At 35.7% G+C, this 15,237-nt stretch overlaps 1 protein-coding gene across 1 annotated transcript in view; it reads right to left on the bottom strand.

Moving 5' to 3' along the window:
- or (AP-3 complex subunit sigma-2 or) overlaps window positions 1-15,237 on the bottom strand; it is a 60,934-nt gene that overhangs the window by 44,257 nt on the left and 1,440 nt on the right. The window contains exon 2 of the mRNA XM_090370705.1: window positions 2,473-2,564. Coding sequence (XP_090226831.1) covers window positions 2,473-2,564 — 92 coding nt within the window. The remainder of the gene's footprint in view (window positions 1-2,472; window positions 2,565-15,237) is intronic.

Genomic DNA, 15,237 nt, shown 5'->3' with positions numbered 1-15,237 from the left:
CACACATGAGGGGACAAATTTAAGTTGAAGAAGGATGGTTGCAGGAGAGATGTGCGATTGTTGGTAGGTTCCATCTCTTGTTGTGGAAGTGGATGGTTTGAATAAATTCAAGGAAGAAAGTTTTGGAGGGTGAAGTGGTATATGTGGCTAATGCTATATAAGCTTGCTTCCTTGCATTATTTGCCACTGCTACTACAACAATCCACCCTCATCAAGTGTTAGCATTTGCTCTTTACTTCTAATGTAATGGATTTTTTGTTACTTTTCTTTGCAACCCTTACCATTTGGAAATACACTTTTGTTGCACAGTTCAACAAACAAGGTTCAATTTCTTTCCAATTTCAGACTAACAATTCAACCTAAGTATCGTTAGTTCTGTAAGGGCTGATCACTGCTAGTTGAGGACCATCTATATTCTATTTTTTTGGGAGGAAAGTTGAATGGTAATGGACAATTTTCTGATATAGAACTGAATGACGCTCTTTATCATTTAGACAGTGCCTCTTTTCATGCAACTAGAGGCACATTGATACATTCAATGCCACATGCATGAAACCTTAAACCTGTTCACATGGCTAGGTGCATGTGTTTCCCATTGTGAGTGGGAATTACCTTGCAATGTATTGTGCAACACTAGTCTTCCGGTCAACACATCACTAATTTTGAGGACGAGGGCTTTTGTTCTATCCATAAATTCCAATATCATGGAGTGGAGTCCAGAATGAACTGTAAATTTTGTGGAAGACTACAGAAAATTCCCTGCACTTTGGCATTTTGCTGATAAAAATACAGAAATTATACAAGATTCTCACCAAAAGTTAAAGTCTAAGTACTCTATGGATTTAAAATAAGTCTAATTTTAATTGAGAACGTACAAAAGTGATTAAGAAAAAAAAAAGTGGATCTTCTGAAGACAATACAAACACAGCTAGTTTGCTTATAAGTATCTTCTGTTTATACTGGAGGGAGATGAGCTAAAGACCAGAAAAAAAACAGCACATGATAATGGTGTGGTAAAACATGCCCTTCATTTGACATAAAATAATTTAATGAATTATTTTTCATCGTTCTAGGTATCCTTCGTAGATTTTTCATCCTGGCGTCATTCTCAATAACTTTCCTCAAAGAATCTTCTATCAGTGAGCCCTCGTAAGTGCTTTCTTGGTATAATGTTCCCAGTTAGCTGTACAGTTGTCTTGAAGCTGAGTTTCTTCTTAAAGTGTTGTGTAGTTATGCGCAAATAAACACAACATCTTTGGCAATAGAAGTTTTAACTGCTAATAGCTTCCGAAATATTCTGAACACCAATGCCAACAAACTAAATCCACTTTATACAATATGGCATGCACCTGACAACTGATAATTATATACTCTTCTTGGAGATCCTTTCAGCAAATCTGCACAAAATGGTTTTCATGATGTGAGTTGCAAGTAGAAATGTGTTATCAGCTATTAGCAAATACAGAGTTAACAAATCAGTCCCTGAAAGCTCAATCAGCTCTGGCAAATGCAATTCCCCATTGTTAGGTGCATTGCAAAATAAAGTATATTGGAATAAGCAATTAAAATCTACAAAGCCAGTAAATACTATATATCCACTTAAAGCAGTGATTTTCAACCAGGGTGCTGCAACAACATTCCAGGGGTGTCATGTAATTTGGGTTTAAATTAACTTATTTATTTCATTATAAAAAGGTGTACAGTATCTTTTTAATTTTGTGGTGATATAATTGATGTTTATTTAGTATCTATATATATGATTTGTATTAAGAATTGTAATTTTGTTTAGTTATATTATTGTAATAACTATCATATAACGTTATATATACAGACAGAGAGAGAGAAATGGATTTAACAGGCACTTAGGGATGCCGTTATTAAAAAAAAAGGTCGAAAACCATTGCCTTAAAGTAAGGAGCCACCACTATTTTCTGGGCACTGTACTATGACATGTTTTGCATCAAGCACACCCAGACAATGAAAGAAATTCCACTTATCATTGCTGATTTGTAGCCACATTTCCTCATATGTTGAGAGCAGGGGAAACAGAAAAAAAAAAATATTAGTCTTTATTATGTTTAAAACTCTCATTAGGAATTCTTATAATATTTGTCATTTTCAGACTAGTGAACACTATATTGAAGATGTGGCGGTCACAACTGACACAGAAGAACAAGCTAAAATGGAAAACTGACCCAGGCATTGAAGAAGTTTGTGATGTGTTAAAAATAAGATGAAAAAAAGTGGCATGCAACATTGCATCAAAAAAAGGAACCCTGTAAACATAGCTTAGAGACTAAAGAGCAAATAAATTGCACATATAACTGAGTTTGTTTGTTTTTTTTTTTAAACCTAATCTTAGTGTAAATGAATACTAAAATTTTACATATATTTTAAAATATATAAGCTGAAAGGTCTTTTCCATCGTTATAATTTAAATATAATCAACTCAAAAACACCAAAATCACTTGCCTTCCTCCTTCTAAGAAATTACACACATTATCATCTCTTTTGGATACCAACTGGAATGTTTCTCTGATTATCTGCTGTTGCATATCCTCTGCCTAATTAATAAAATTAGATGGAAAATGAACCTATGTAGATGATATAAATGTGATACATATTACATTATATATCACAATGGTATTTCATTAATATATTAAGAATATATGAGAGAGAGTCAGAAGTATAGTGAAACAAGTCCAATTTTTCTTTAAGTCTGGTTACAGGTGTACTAAGTCCCTTCAAGCCAATAATTATACAGTGAAAATGTGGAACAAGACCTTAGTGCTTTAGCCGGCCGACAGAGAGCAGTGGTTCCTTATAATGCTGAAGAATGTCTGATAGTGTTCAATGTTACTGTGGGCCAAGCCCATCTTGCATGAGATTCAGCAGGAAAGTGATCCAAGTGCCCTTTTTTTTATAGCCATGCAGTTACCTCTCCATAATGTTTGAATCATAGCAGATCCTGGAATTAGGGCACAAATTCAAACTAAAAACAGCATCATCTTTCTGAAGCTAACATCAGAATTGATTTACAGGAAGAGGCTGACAAGGTTTCTGACAGTTATTATCCTTGCATTTCCAAAGCTAACCACATCCACACTTATTAAAACAGAAATTTATACAATTGTGGTGTCCACCCAATTAAATCTGGGCCTTCTGTAATGTATGTGTGGAATTAGACAGAAGGTGGAAGAGGGTCTCAAGAAATCTCAACTGTTATTACAAAGCATTTAAAAGATAATGCACCAACATTACACCCTACTGCGATGTTCACTGGAGGTAAAACTGCAATATAAAGGTTGCACTTAATTTACTGAAATTGTGCAATGACCCTTCTATGGCTGGCAATACAACTGATATATCCATGTATTCATGCTTTCTGGTCACTCCTACCTACCAAATGACACCAATTTTAGAGTTATAGAAAAGTTTAGTAAGAAAGATTCATTGACACACAGCCTTGACGACTGGATTAATATAGTAAAAAAGACCCACAATGATTTTTTGTCATCGGAGTCTCTAAAAAAGGCCATAATCAACAGAAAGAAAAAACATTAGCAAGGAGCCTGTCAACTAGCTTAACTTTCAACATCTGCAGTTTAAAAGAGGGCATCCCTTCTCAATATTTTACAAAAACTCGTCAAGCGATTTAATATCATTGGAAGAAATTGATGTACAGAAGGAGAAAATTAGTAGACCGGTTTTCATTGGTGCAAGTTAAAATCAACTGTGCAAAGAAAGCAGACATGATTCGTTATTGCCTTATATTCCTCCTTGTCACCAGAAAGGAACACTGAATCTGCAAAAGTGCCTGAAGTCTCCAATTATGCTGTATATATGTATGACTAATAAAAGTGCCAACTTTTATCTTTTTTTTTGCGCAATAAAATTGCGATTTTAATTTCAGTAATACATTATTTGTTCAAAGAAAATGTGATATTACTCATTCATTCAATCCTAAATAATAAAAATAGTTAGTAATAGAACTTTGTATTCTACGGAAGTGGGAAAATATCGAGTTAAAGTGAACCAAGTCCATTTTTTTTTGTTTAAACAAAAATTAAGGATAAACATTTCAAATTCCTAGGAAATTCAAAGACAGAAGATATAACTATTTTCAAACAAATATTGACAAAATTTATTTAACAATGAATTTTTATTGGCTCATATGCAAAAGTTGATTTTTTTTTTCAATACTATTTGTAAGTGACTTGGTTCACTATACTTCTAACCCACTCATATACAAGTACAGTAGCGCCTCCCCCTTATCTGTGGGGGATGCGTTCCAAGACCCCCAAAGGATGCCTGAAACCACGGATAGTACCAAACCCTATACATACCTATGATAAAGTTTAATTTATAAATTAGGCAAAATAACTAATAATAAAATAGAACAATTATAACAATATACTATAATAAAAGTTATGTGAATGTGGTCTCTCTCAAAATATCTTATTGTACTATACTCACCCTTCTTCATGTGATGATGTGTAGATGATACAATGCCTATGTGATGAGATTAAGTGAGGTGAATGACGTAGGCATTGTGACAGCATTAGGCTACTATTGACCTTCTCACGATACATCAGAAGGATCATCTGCTTAGGGCGATCCTGGATCATCAAACCACGACAATTATGTCGATGGTTGGGGGATCATTGATAGTTGAAGGTTTTTTTGCCAAAACCTTTTGGAAGAACATTGTAATCGGAAGTTTTTATCTCTTTCTTTTTAAACCATCAAAGTGTTGCTGCAGAGGTTGTAATCCTTCAGTGATCATACAGGTGACTTTAATGCTGCATTCCATAATTTTGTCCTTTAATGTCTGTGCAACTCGAAACACTTCGGCAAATTTCAGTAATGTCCACATTGCTGGTTCTGCTTTAGTTTCCTCTTCCTCTGTAGAGGACTCAAGTTCTTCCAATTCCTCATTTGTTAACACTTCTCGATGGCCTTCAATATGTTCTTTCACTTCTTCATCAAGCATGTCAGCAAATCCTTCCCCACCAACTTGTCTTGCTGCATGAATTATTTTGCTAACTTCTCCGTCAATCCCCGAGAAGCCTTTAAAATCATTCACGACTTCACTCACTGGAGCTAAGAAAGCTCCAGGTCCTGATGGTATTTCTCCACCCATTCTCAAAACCTGTGCTCCTGAACTAACTCCTGTTCTTTGCTGCCTTTTTTCACTTTCTTATTCCAAAGGTGTTTTTCCTTCTGCTTGGAAATTTGCTCATATCCAGCCAGTTCCTAAAAAAGGGTGACGAATCTTTCCCACCCCATTGCAATTACTTCTACTCTTTCTAAAGTAATGGAGAAATCAATTAACCACCAACTATTAAACTACCCAGAAACCTTCTGTCTGATCAACAATCGACGGTATGGATTCCGTCAGAATATCCACTGGTGATATTCTGGCTTATGTTACCCATTTATGGACAAATTCAATGGAAAAGTTTGGTGAAACACAAGCAGTTGCTCTTGACATCTCAAAGGCTTTCAATTGTGTTTGGCATAAAGGTCTTCTAAACAAGTTTCCATCTTATGGTTTGCCAACTGTTTTTTGTAATTGGTTATCCAGTTTTTTCTCTGATCGCTCACTGAGGGTGATAGTAGATGGCTCTCTCTCTTCGAACTTCTCCACTAATGCTGGTGTCCCCCAAGGTTCAGTTCTTTCCCCCACTATTTTCCTCTTGTATATTAATAACCCTCTTCCATAGACTGGACCTATCCATAGTTTTCCTATGGATAGGTCCAGTCCTATCCATAGTTTTCCCGATGATAGCACACTGCATTCCACTTTCCATTTTGAGAAACCTTTCCCTGCTCAATCAGCTTCAACTTCTTGAATATCTGCTGCTGATCTCCAGATAATTCTCCAGTGGGGCAAAGACAACTTAGTTGATTTCAATCCTTCTAAAACTCAGTCTTGTCTTATATCTCACAAAAAGGAATCTTCTGCTCCTATGCTTATCTTTGGTAACATTCCGATTCCTAGGTAAAATGATATCTCTCTCTTTTGGGGATTATCCTGACTTCTAATCTCTCTTGGCACGAGCACATTACAAATATTGCCTTCTCCGCATCTAAAAAACTTGGTTTTCGCTTTCACTCTTGGTGTTACTTTTCTTGCAAACAGCTCACTTGGTACAAATCACAAGTCCACCCTACCATGGAATATTGCTCCCACATCTTTGACGGTGTCCCCAAAACCTTTCTCAGGCTTCTAGATTCCATTCAGAAGAGAGCAGTTAGGTTAATTAATGACTCATCTCTAACAGAGTCTCTCCACTCGCTGTTTCATAGACGTACTGTTTTCTGCTGCATGCCTTTTCTACAGATACTTCCATGGGCACTGTTCTTCTGAATTGTCTTCTTTAATTCCCACTCTCTCTCTTTCAAAACAGTCCAAACACGTGCCACGACCAGCCATCATCCATTTAATGTCCAACTTCAAACTCATAGAACCAACTTTTCCTCTTACTCGTTTATTCATTCAACTGCCGTTTTCTGGAACAACCTTCCTTCATACGTATTTCCTGAAAATTACAGTCTACAGAAGTTCAAGTTTAATGTCAACAAATATCTTCTTTATTCTTCTCAACCTCCAACCCAAGCACGGTACTAAGTATAGGTTCTAATATCTCTTGTGTTGTATTCTAATGAAGTTGTATTTGGAGGTAAAAATACAACCTCGACATTTTCATAGCAAACAGATTCAGGATGGCCAGGTGCACTGTCTATTATTAATAGGACTTTAAATTCCAACCCTTCCTATTCCATGTATTTTTTCCGTTCTGGAATGAAGTATTGGTGGAACCATTCCATAAACAAAATGGCTGTCACCCACGCTTTCTGATTATGTTGCCAGAACACGGGCAGATCATTTTTGATTTTTTGCATGTGGGTTCTTTGCTCTGTACTCTATACCTGCCTTTATCATATGTGTTGCCACATAGTACCAGAGTTAATCTGTCCTTCCATTTTTATGCCCTGGTGCCTCCTTTTCACTTTTATGAATGTAGGTTCTATTGGGCATCTTCTTCCAGAAGAGCCCAGTTTCATCGCAATTGAAGACTTGCTTTGGATGGTATCCTTTCTCCTTAATCAACTTCTTCAACTCTGCCAGAAATGTGGCAGCAGCTTCTTCATTGGCAGATGCAGCCTCTAGTAATTTTTAGATTTCTCAGTCCAAACCTCTTCCTGAATCTGTGTAACTATCCCTTATTTGCAGTAAATGGCTTGCTGAAATCTTTGTGTAGACTCAATGCTTCCTGGCACAACACATTGCCATCAATCAGAACACATTTTCTGTTCATGTCTTCACTCACAAATTTAATGCCTTTTCCATCTTAACTAAGCACTTATCATGCACTGTGGCCATAGCAGTTGGAGGTGCAACAGCAAAACTAGCACAAATTTCTTTTTCTTTCTTCACAATTTCATGGATAGAAGATTCATTCTTACTGTAGATCTTAGCAACCTCAGCACACAATTTTTTTCTTTCCTTATTAAGTCGAGAACTTTCACCTTTTCACTTAAAGGAAGCACTTTAAGGCTTCTCTTTGGCATATCCAAATTGCCAGCATCACTACCCTTGCGCTTTGGGGCCATTATTAAGTAAAATAAGGGTTACTTGAACACAAGCACTACGATACGGCAACAGTCAATCTGATAACCAAGATGGCTACTAAGTGACTAATGGGCGGGTAGTATATACAGCGTGGATACGCTGGACAAAGGGATGGAGTGGGACAGTGCGAGATTTCACCATGCTACTCAGAACGGAGTGCAATTTAAAACTTATGAATTGTTTATTTCTGGAATTTTCCATTTAATATTTTCAGACTGCAGGTAACTGGAACCATGGATAAGAGGGGACTACTGTATGTGTAGTCTATATATACAATAAGATCACTGGATGCAAACCAGAAAAATGAAACCCGCTACATGAAAACGCCCCATTGGCAGATACAGTTTGCTGGCCCCTTCCATCTTAACACAAAATTTAACACCTTCCTGTCATTTTTTATATAACAGAGAGTGGAAATTTTTTAACAGACTGGCATTCGGAAGAAACTAGACAACACACAGAATACAGCAAAAAGCATGTTTTAATGAGAAGTGTAATATATGCTTTAGTGTTATTTAGGCCTAATTGTCAGGTTGCATTCATCATATTGTGAAAACAATTTTTAAAAAAAATTGCTGCTTGTATTGCAGGTTAGTCCTGCACAACTTCAACAAACGTGAAGTTGTGCAGGATTTTCAATTTGAATTTTAACTCAATGACAGATCTACTTCACTTTCTCACCAAGGGAGTTTTAATTTCAAAAAAAGATTTAAGGTTCATAAAATTAAATCCATGTCAAGGAACTGATGTTGATTATTATTATAGTATATCCACATGCTAATTGTGGACACACACAACACTATTTCAGTTTAATATTGATGCATTCAAATATACAACTCTCAATAACAAGCCTGTTACATGGGGTTTGTTAAGATCCCAGATATAGTTCAGCAATTTGTACTCTTCATCTACCCCATCCACATAGCTGTTTATGAAAATTCCAGAAATATCTTAATTATTGGACAATTAGGAAAAATTCAGGAATTAATTAAACCTAAATATATATGTGTGTGCTAAATGACATCTGTCACATACAATTATTGACAACAAGCTGGCTTTACTGATGTGCACTTTCCTTCAACTGGTAACACTGGCTTCATAACATTTAAGTGTTTGTCTGGAATCAAACTGTCAAGATGCACACTTCACATTTCACACAGCAGTGCTCTTGTTAATGACAGATCTATTTCACTTTCTCACCAAGGGAGGTTTAATTTCAAAAATTAATTTAAAATATGTTTTTAATATAAAAAAACAAATTTTTATATTAAAAACCTAGCCTCCAGCCACAGCAATTTTCAGAACTTAAGCCTTTCTTGGTAAGAGTACTCCTTTGTTCCCTCACTAATCTTGTTGCCCTTCTATGTACATGCTCAAGCAACTCTATGTCCTTTCCAAAATGGAGCCTCCAGACCTATACACCAATACTCAAGGCATGGTCTAACCATTGCCTTATACAACAGAATAATCATCTCCTTTTCCCTACTAACAATATTCCTGTACATCATTGACAAAACCCCATGCCCTGCTCTGGAAGCCTGTCTGCACTGCTTAGAAAACTTCATATCTGACTGCACAATTACTAACATGTCTTTTTCACTTTCTACCACCCTAAGTGTAGTACTACACAGTTGGTATGTTTCTCTGGGGTTACTTCTACCAATATGCAGTACTTTGCATTTGTCAAAGTTAAAATTCAATTGCCACTTCTCAGCCCATCTGCCCAAATTATTTCTAGATCCTGTTCCAGTAGCACACTCCCATTACTGTCATTAACAACCCTGCCACCCTTTGTATCATTTGCAAACTTCGACATTAAGCCTGACATACCTTCATCAATATCATTGATAAATATATAAAACAACAGTGGGCCTAACACTGAACCCTGGGGGGGCTCCACTAATAACATAAGTCCACGAAGAGTGGCACCCACTGATTACCACTCTGTTTTCTCCCACTCAACCACCCTTTTATCCATTTCAGCAACTTACCCTTAATACCATACTGCTTCAATCTGTACAGTAGTCATTCATGCACAACAGTGTCAAAAGGTTTCCTGAAATCCAAGTATATGATAACAAAATTATTTTTTGTGTCCAGTTCCTTTGTAACCAGATCATAGTATCCAATCAAATTTTCCAGACAAGAGTTTCCCTTAAACCCATGCTGTGTGTGAATTATTACTGCAGCCTTGTCTAGATGATCCTGCAATGCATCTTTAACCAGACTCCATTATTTACCCAGAAACAGAAGTTAAACTAACTGGTCTGTAATTACTCTTGTCACCATTAGAGCCCTCTTTGTGAATTGCATTAGCATTAGCATTGAATGCTTACCACTTAAAATTTTCTGTTGGTAACATCATCAGTTGGTCGCACCCATAGTCACCTTTACAGAAGCAGAAACCCTTCCTTTACCCCTGATGGTAATTATATTTTTAAATAAATCCTACCTCACTACACTGAGATGTGGGATTTACTTAAAGATATGTGACCCTGCATGCATGAAAAAAAAAAAATTCTTTTGATGACTACTAATGAGTTAAACTTTTCTGAATGTATATCTTTAGGAAAAATTTTTATAATGCATTATGGGATGGAGAGAGTGGTTCTAGGATTTTCTAAGGGGCGGAAGCCTAAGCAGAGTTCTGAGGAATCATTAAGTTTTAGAAATCAAGAGCAAGTAAAAAAAAAAAAAAAAAATTTTAATTATTTTAATAGTAAGTAAGGGGGGGGCCTTCAGCCACTACCTGAGACTGTCCCTGACATTATATATACTTTTTTTCTCTCTCTTCAAGAAAGAAGATAGGTACTAACAGTTTGCACACATCAACTACTATTAAATACAGTGCTAATGGTAATCATTCACTTTCCCAAAAAGAAATCATCACAGCATATTTACAATAAATTCCTAATCTATCACTAAGGTAAAGTACAATGAAATCAAAAGATATTAAAAGAACTAAATCTTTAATAAAAAATATCATCATATTTGCACAGAATAAGATAATGGTCAAAACATCCAATTATGACATTTGTCATAATTTCTAAATTTAGATTCTGAACAAATTTGCTTTACCTGCATTATAGTAGTTCTTTTGAGAAGGGGCATATCTGAAGCAGTACCATGTCTGATTCCAACTGAATGCTTGGATATTTTTTGAGACAACAATTGAAAGCCAAAACAAGGCATTCTAGTTAAAACAGACAACTGACAACAGCCATACAGTGGAGTGGAGCATGAAGTTCAGAATCTTGTACAAATATCCCCCCCCCCCAAGAGGATTATTGATTTATTAAGACCTATGCAGGGGAGGGTAGTCAGTATTAGATTTTTTTTTTTTTTTTCTGACCAGCTTCCATATACCTGTAAATTATGATGCAGTTTTTCTTTTTTAATTTTGATTTTTTTTCTGATTACGAGAGCTTGACAAAGTTGTAAAAAAAAAAAAACTTTTTACCTGCTGGTAACACTGCACTGCATTGTTTTCGATGTTTGTAAACTAATAGCTGTTTTTAAAGCTAATTTCAGAAATGTTATTTATTTATTTTCTATCATGTACCGTTTTTTTTTCACAAATCACTTAACTTGATGTCATGAGTTGTATCATTGAATGTATTAGTTAGGAGTAAAAGCTGGGAACTTTGTAAACAAAATTTTTACCTTTATTTGCAACACTGCCTTTAGTCATTTGTTTCTTAACGTTAAGAGCTATATGCAGCAGTGTTTATCAGTGTGAGCTCAGTTTATTTTTAAGGTTATTGTGTCAAATGTGTTTGAACAATCCAAACTTATTTTGTTATATTTGTGGAAGTTATGTAGTCCCCAAGCAAAGACCAAATATTACAGAATTTGTAAAAAAATGTATACTGTGTTTATTTCGGAGTGAAACTCGGTTACCAAGATCAACAATGGGCTCCACATAAAGGTTTGCCAAATTTGTGTTGAAGCATTGAGATTGGAAAAATGGTTAAAAGAAGGTTTTGCCATTCCCATGATTTGGCAGAAGCCTACAAACCACTGTGATGACTGTTACTTTTTGGATAGTTAATGTAGAAGGATACAATGCAAAGAGTAAGAATGGCATTGTGTATCCTAATATTCCATCTGCCATTAGACCAGTCTCGCATAGAGATAACTTGCCAATTCCTCCACTTATATTGGAAAATGTAGCAGCAGAGAGGTGCAAGTGAAGCTTCTGAAGATGAAACTGAAGTCTATATGACTGGAGACATTGAATACAACCCTCAACTTCTTTTTTCACAGCATGAACTCAATGATGTGGTATGAGATTTAAATTTACCAAAGGAATTGGCAAAACTCCTTGGTTCTAAAGTGAAATCAAAAAATCTAGCAAATGGGACATTTTTCTCATGGCACAAATACAGAAAACGAGAGCTAGCCCCCTACTTTTCTGAGGTTGATTCTATGGTTTTTTTTGCAGTAATATAAATGACTTAATGAACTATGCAGGAATTAGTTACAGTCCTACAGTGGTTTTTATTGACACATCAAAGAGGAATCTAAAGAGTGTGTTGTTCCACAATGGAAATAAATATGGGTCAATTCCAGTAGCTCACTCTGTGCATTTGAAATAAACATATAGCAACTTGAAGTTGTTGACAAATATTAAGTATAAAGAACATGTTTAGTTGGTCTGTGCTAACTTATAGGCCTGTTACTTGGACAGCAATCTGGCTACACAAAAATGCCTTGTTTTTTCTGTGAGTGGACCAGTTGGGCAGGGAGTAAGCACTGGAATGTCAATTTCTGGTCAGCTTGTTACCTGGATCACAGCATATAATTCACAAACCTTTGGTAGATCCCAAGAGAAGCTAAAACAAGGTATTTTTGTTAGACCTAAAATTTGCAAACTGATGAGATATCAAGATTTTGAGGGAATTATGAATGAAAGAGAAAAACAGGCATGGATTAGCTTCAGTTCTGTTGAGAACTTCTTAGGGAACAACAAGGATCAAGACTACAAGCACATAGTTGTAAATATGTTGTCAAACTTCAACAAGGCTGGGTTGCAACATGAGTGTCAATGTACATTTTTTACACTCCTACACACTGACTACTTCCCAGAAAATCTAGGAAGTTTAGTGAACAGGAGGATGAGAGATTTCAACAGGGCATTAAAGACATGGAGATGAGGTACCAGTGCATGTGGGATGTCAATATGATGGCTGACTATTGCTGGATGCTGAAGAGGGACTATAAAGCAGTAAGAATATGCAAGAAAATCAAAGAAACAAAAATTTGACTCATCACAAATCAGTTTTTAAAATGAGAGGTGAGTGTTTAGTGAACTTTTTAATAGTGCTTTCAAGATGTATTTTTAAATATAAAAATCTGGTAAGAGCAACATTTTGTTATAATTTCAGTGCACAAATTTGATCAAAATTAATAAAAATTTGTGAAAAATCAAATTTTCTTTTGTGGTTTTTGAAGAAACCTGAACTGATAGAAACAAATGGAAGTCATTTCTGAAATCAGCATTAGAAAATGAGTCAGAAAACATCAGTGAATTCAAAATGCAGAGGAGTGTAATTTGCCAATCCTGCATTAAGTTTATTCAAACAATCAACTTCTAGCTAAAAGCAAATTTCTGAAAACCTATTCTCAGATGAACTTTGAAAATATCTGTGTTTAGTAATATTTGGTTTTTTTTTTCTGCTTCTTTATGATGTTTTATGTACCTTTCTCAATATTTAACATTATTATTACTTCTGTACACCACTCTGTATGTTTACTTCCATAAACATTATCCATTTGTTAACAACATCAGTTAGTCCCACTGCGAAGAATTAAAAAAAAGAAAAAATCTAAGACTATTGTAACCACCTTTGTGAAAACAAAATTCTTTCCCATTACCCTCAACAGCAGTTATTTTTCTGAATAAATTTCACATCAATATACTATGACCCCCTGCAACTTATTGGTTTCCTTTACTTGAAGATTCTAACATGATTAACCACTACTGATAATCAGAGGCCGCTGCTTTCTCTGGTGGCTCTCTAATGTGCTGGTACAGAAAGCAGCTACCCAGCAAATATATCATTATAAGGCATTCTATTTTTTTGCTGAACCACTATTTTTCTGTATAGTTTTTCATTATACTCATCACAATCATGATGAGGCATAATGTTTTAGAAGTTATATGGTTCTTATCAGTGCTGTATCATAAAATTAGCAGAAGGTATAGTCTATGAATGTTGCCTGTGCATATTAATTTAATTCCAGAGGGTATACGGCATATACCCGATATGCCGTATTTCAATCTTCCAAAAAACCAGAAGGTATACACTATTCACTTTAAAAAATCCAGAGGATATAACCTCCACTACAGCCCTGGTTCTTATTCAAAAGATAACTCCACTCTTCTACCATTTCCTTTCTATACAAATTGTACTTTCTGTATTCCTGATAAAAGAATTTGCTGACAAAATATACCTATAATGTCAGGACTTGATGACGTCACCAATATTTACTATGCTCCTAGCATTAATGTATATACGTGCTTGTTTGTAATCTTAGTAACTAACAACACCCATATAATTGCTATTCCCAAATGGATCCCCCAGCAAGTCTCATAATCCCACTGATTTCAAGGCTGCTGCACATGCTAACAGAAGCAATCCAAGAATCAATTCCACCTCTTCTCTTGGATACCATTAAACCAACTGTCTGAGTAGCTCCCCAAACCAGCAATTTTCAAAATCACCTAAAACTGCCTCGACAGCATCAGTAAATATTCTTTTATGTGATATGTAATCAACAACAATGGGTGAATGGACAGATGGATAAATAATTGGAAGGCTCCTGTAAAATGGGCTTCCAAATAATAGGCACACTGTACCCACCATGGATTAGGCAGCAAACTCAAGTAAAGGACATTCTTATCAAAACTAAAGAACTAAAATGGTCTTGGGCAGGACACATAGCTCAAAGACATGATGACAGATGGACTAACAAAATAACAGAACGGTACCCAAGAGGAGCTAGAAGAAAACCTGGAAGACAACAATGGAGATGGACAGATGAAATTCATGAATTTGTGGGTAGTAAATGGATGGCCATTGCCAAAGGTCATCTATTTACTGGAGACAGGAAGGTGTCTCCAGCAACTTCCCAGTTGCTGGAGACACCTTCATCCTGCAGTGAATTGAAAATGGCTGATGATGATGACCCACCATGTATATTGTTCTAAAATTGTATTTCATCTTGCAAAGCAAGATGAAAAGTACAGTCAAGTAAAGATATAACAACTCGAAAAGATACAACACACAAAATTACAAACAATTAGAAATGGATAAATTGTGCATATCATAATTAACAAAAGAGAATTTTCAGTTTAAGAACAAATGGCAGATACAGTGAAATCATGTGTTATGATTTGTACATTATGAACAGAAGGTCAAGCAGCTGTCTAACAGTGCTACTGTTCATACAAATCAGGCCTCATTCAAATTCCAAATGCTGTATTTTTAAAATTCAAAATCCTCATATTGTGCCAATGGTGATCACACTTTTCAACAACAGATCCTCCCATGCCCTAACTTTAATGCCTACATACAGGGCTATCTTTTGGTACT

The sequence above is a fragment of the Mastigoproctus giganteus genome, chromosome 3, assembly GCF_048544385.1.
Source record: "Mastigoproctus giganteus isolate SK-2022 chromosome 3, ASM4854438v1, whole genome shotgun sequence".
In the NCBI taxonomy this organism is placed as follows: domain Eukaryota; kingdom Metazoa; phylum Arthropoda; class Arachnida; order Uropygi; family Thelyphonidae; genus Mastigoproctus; species Mastigoproctus giganteus.
The sequence above is the reverse complement of the archived record's forward strand: the minus strand, read 5'-3'. Positions and strand labels throughout refer to the sequence as shown.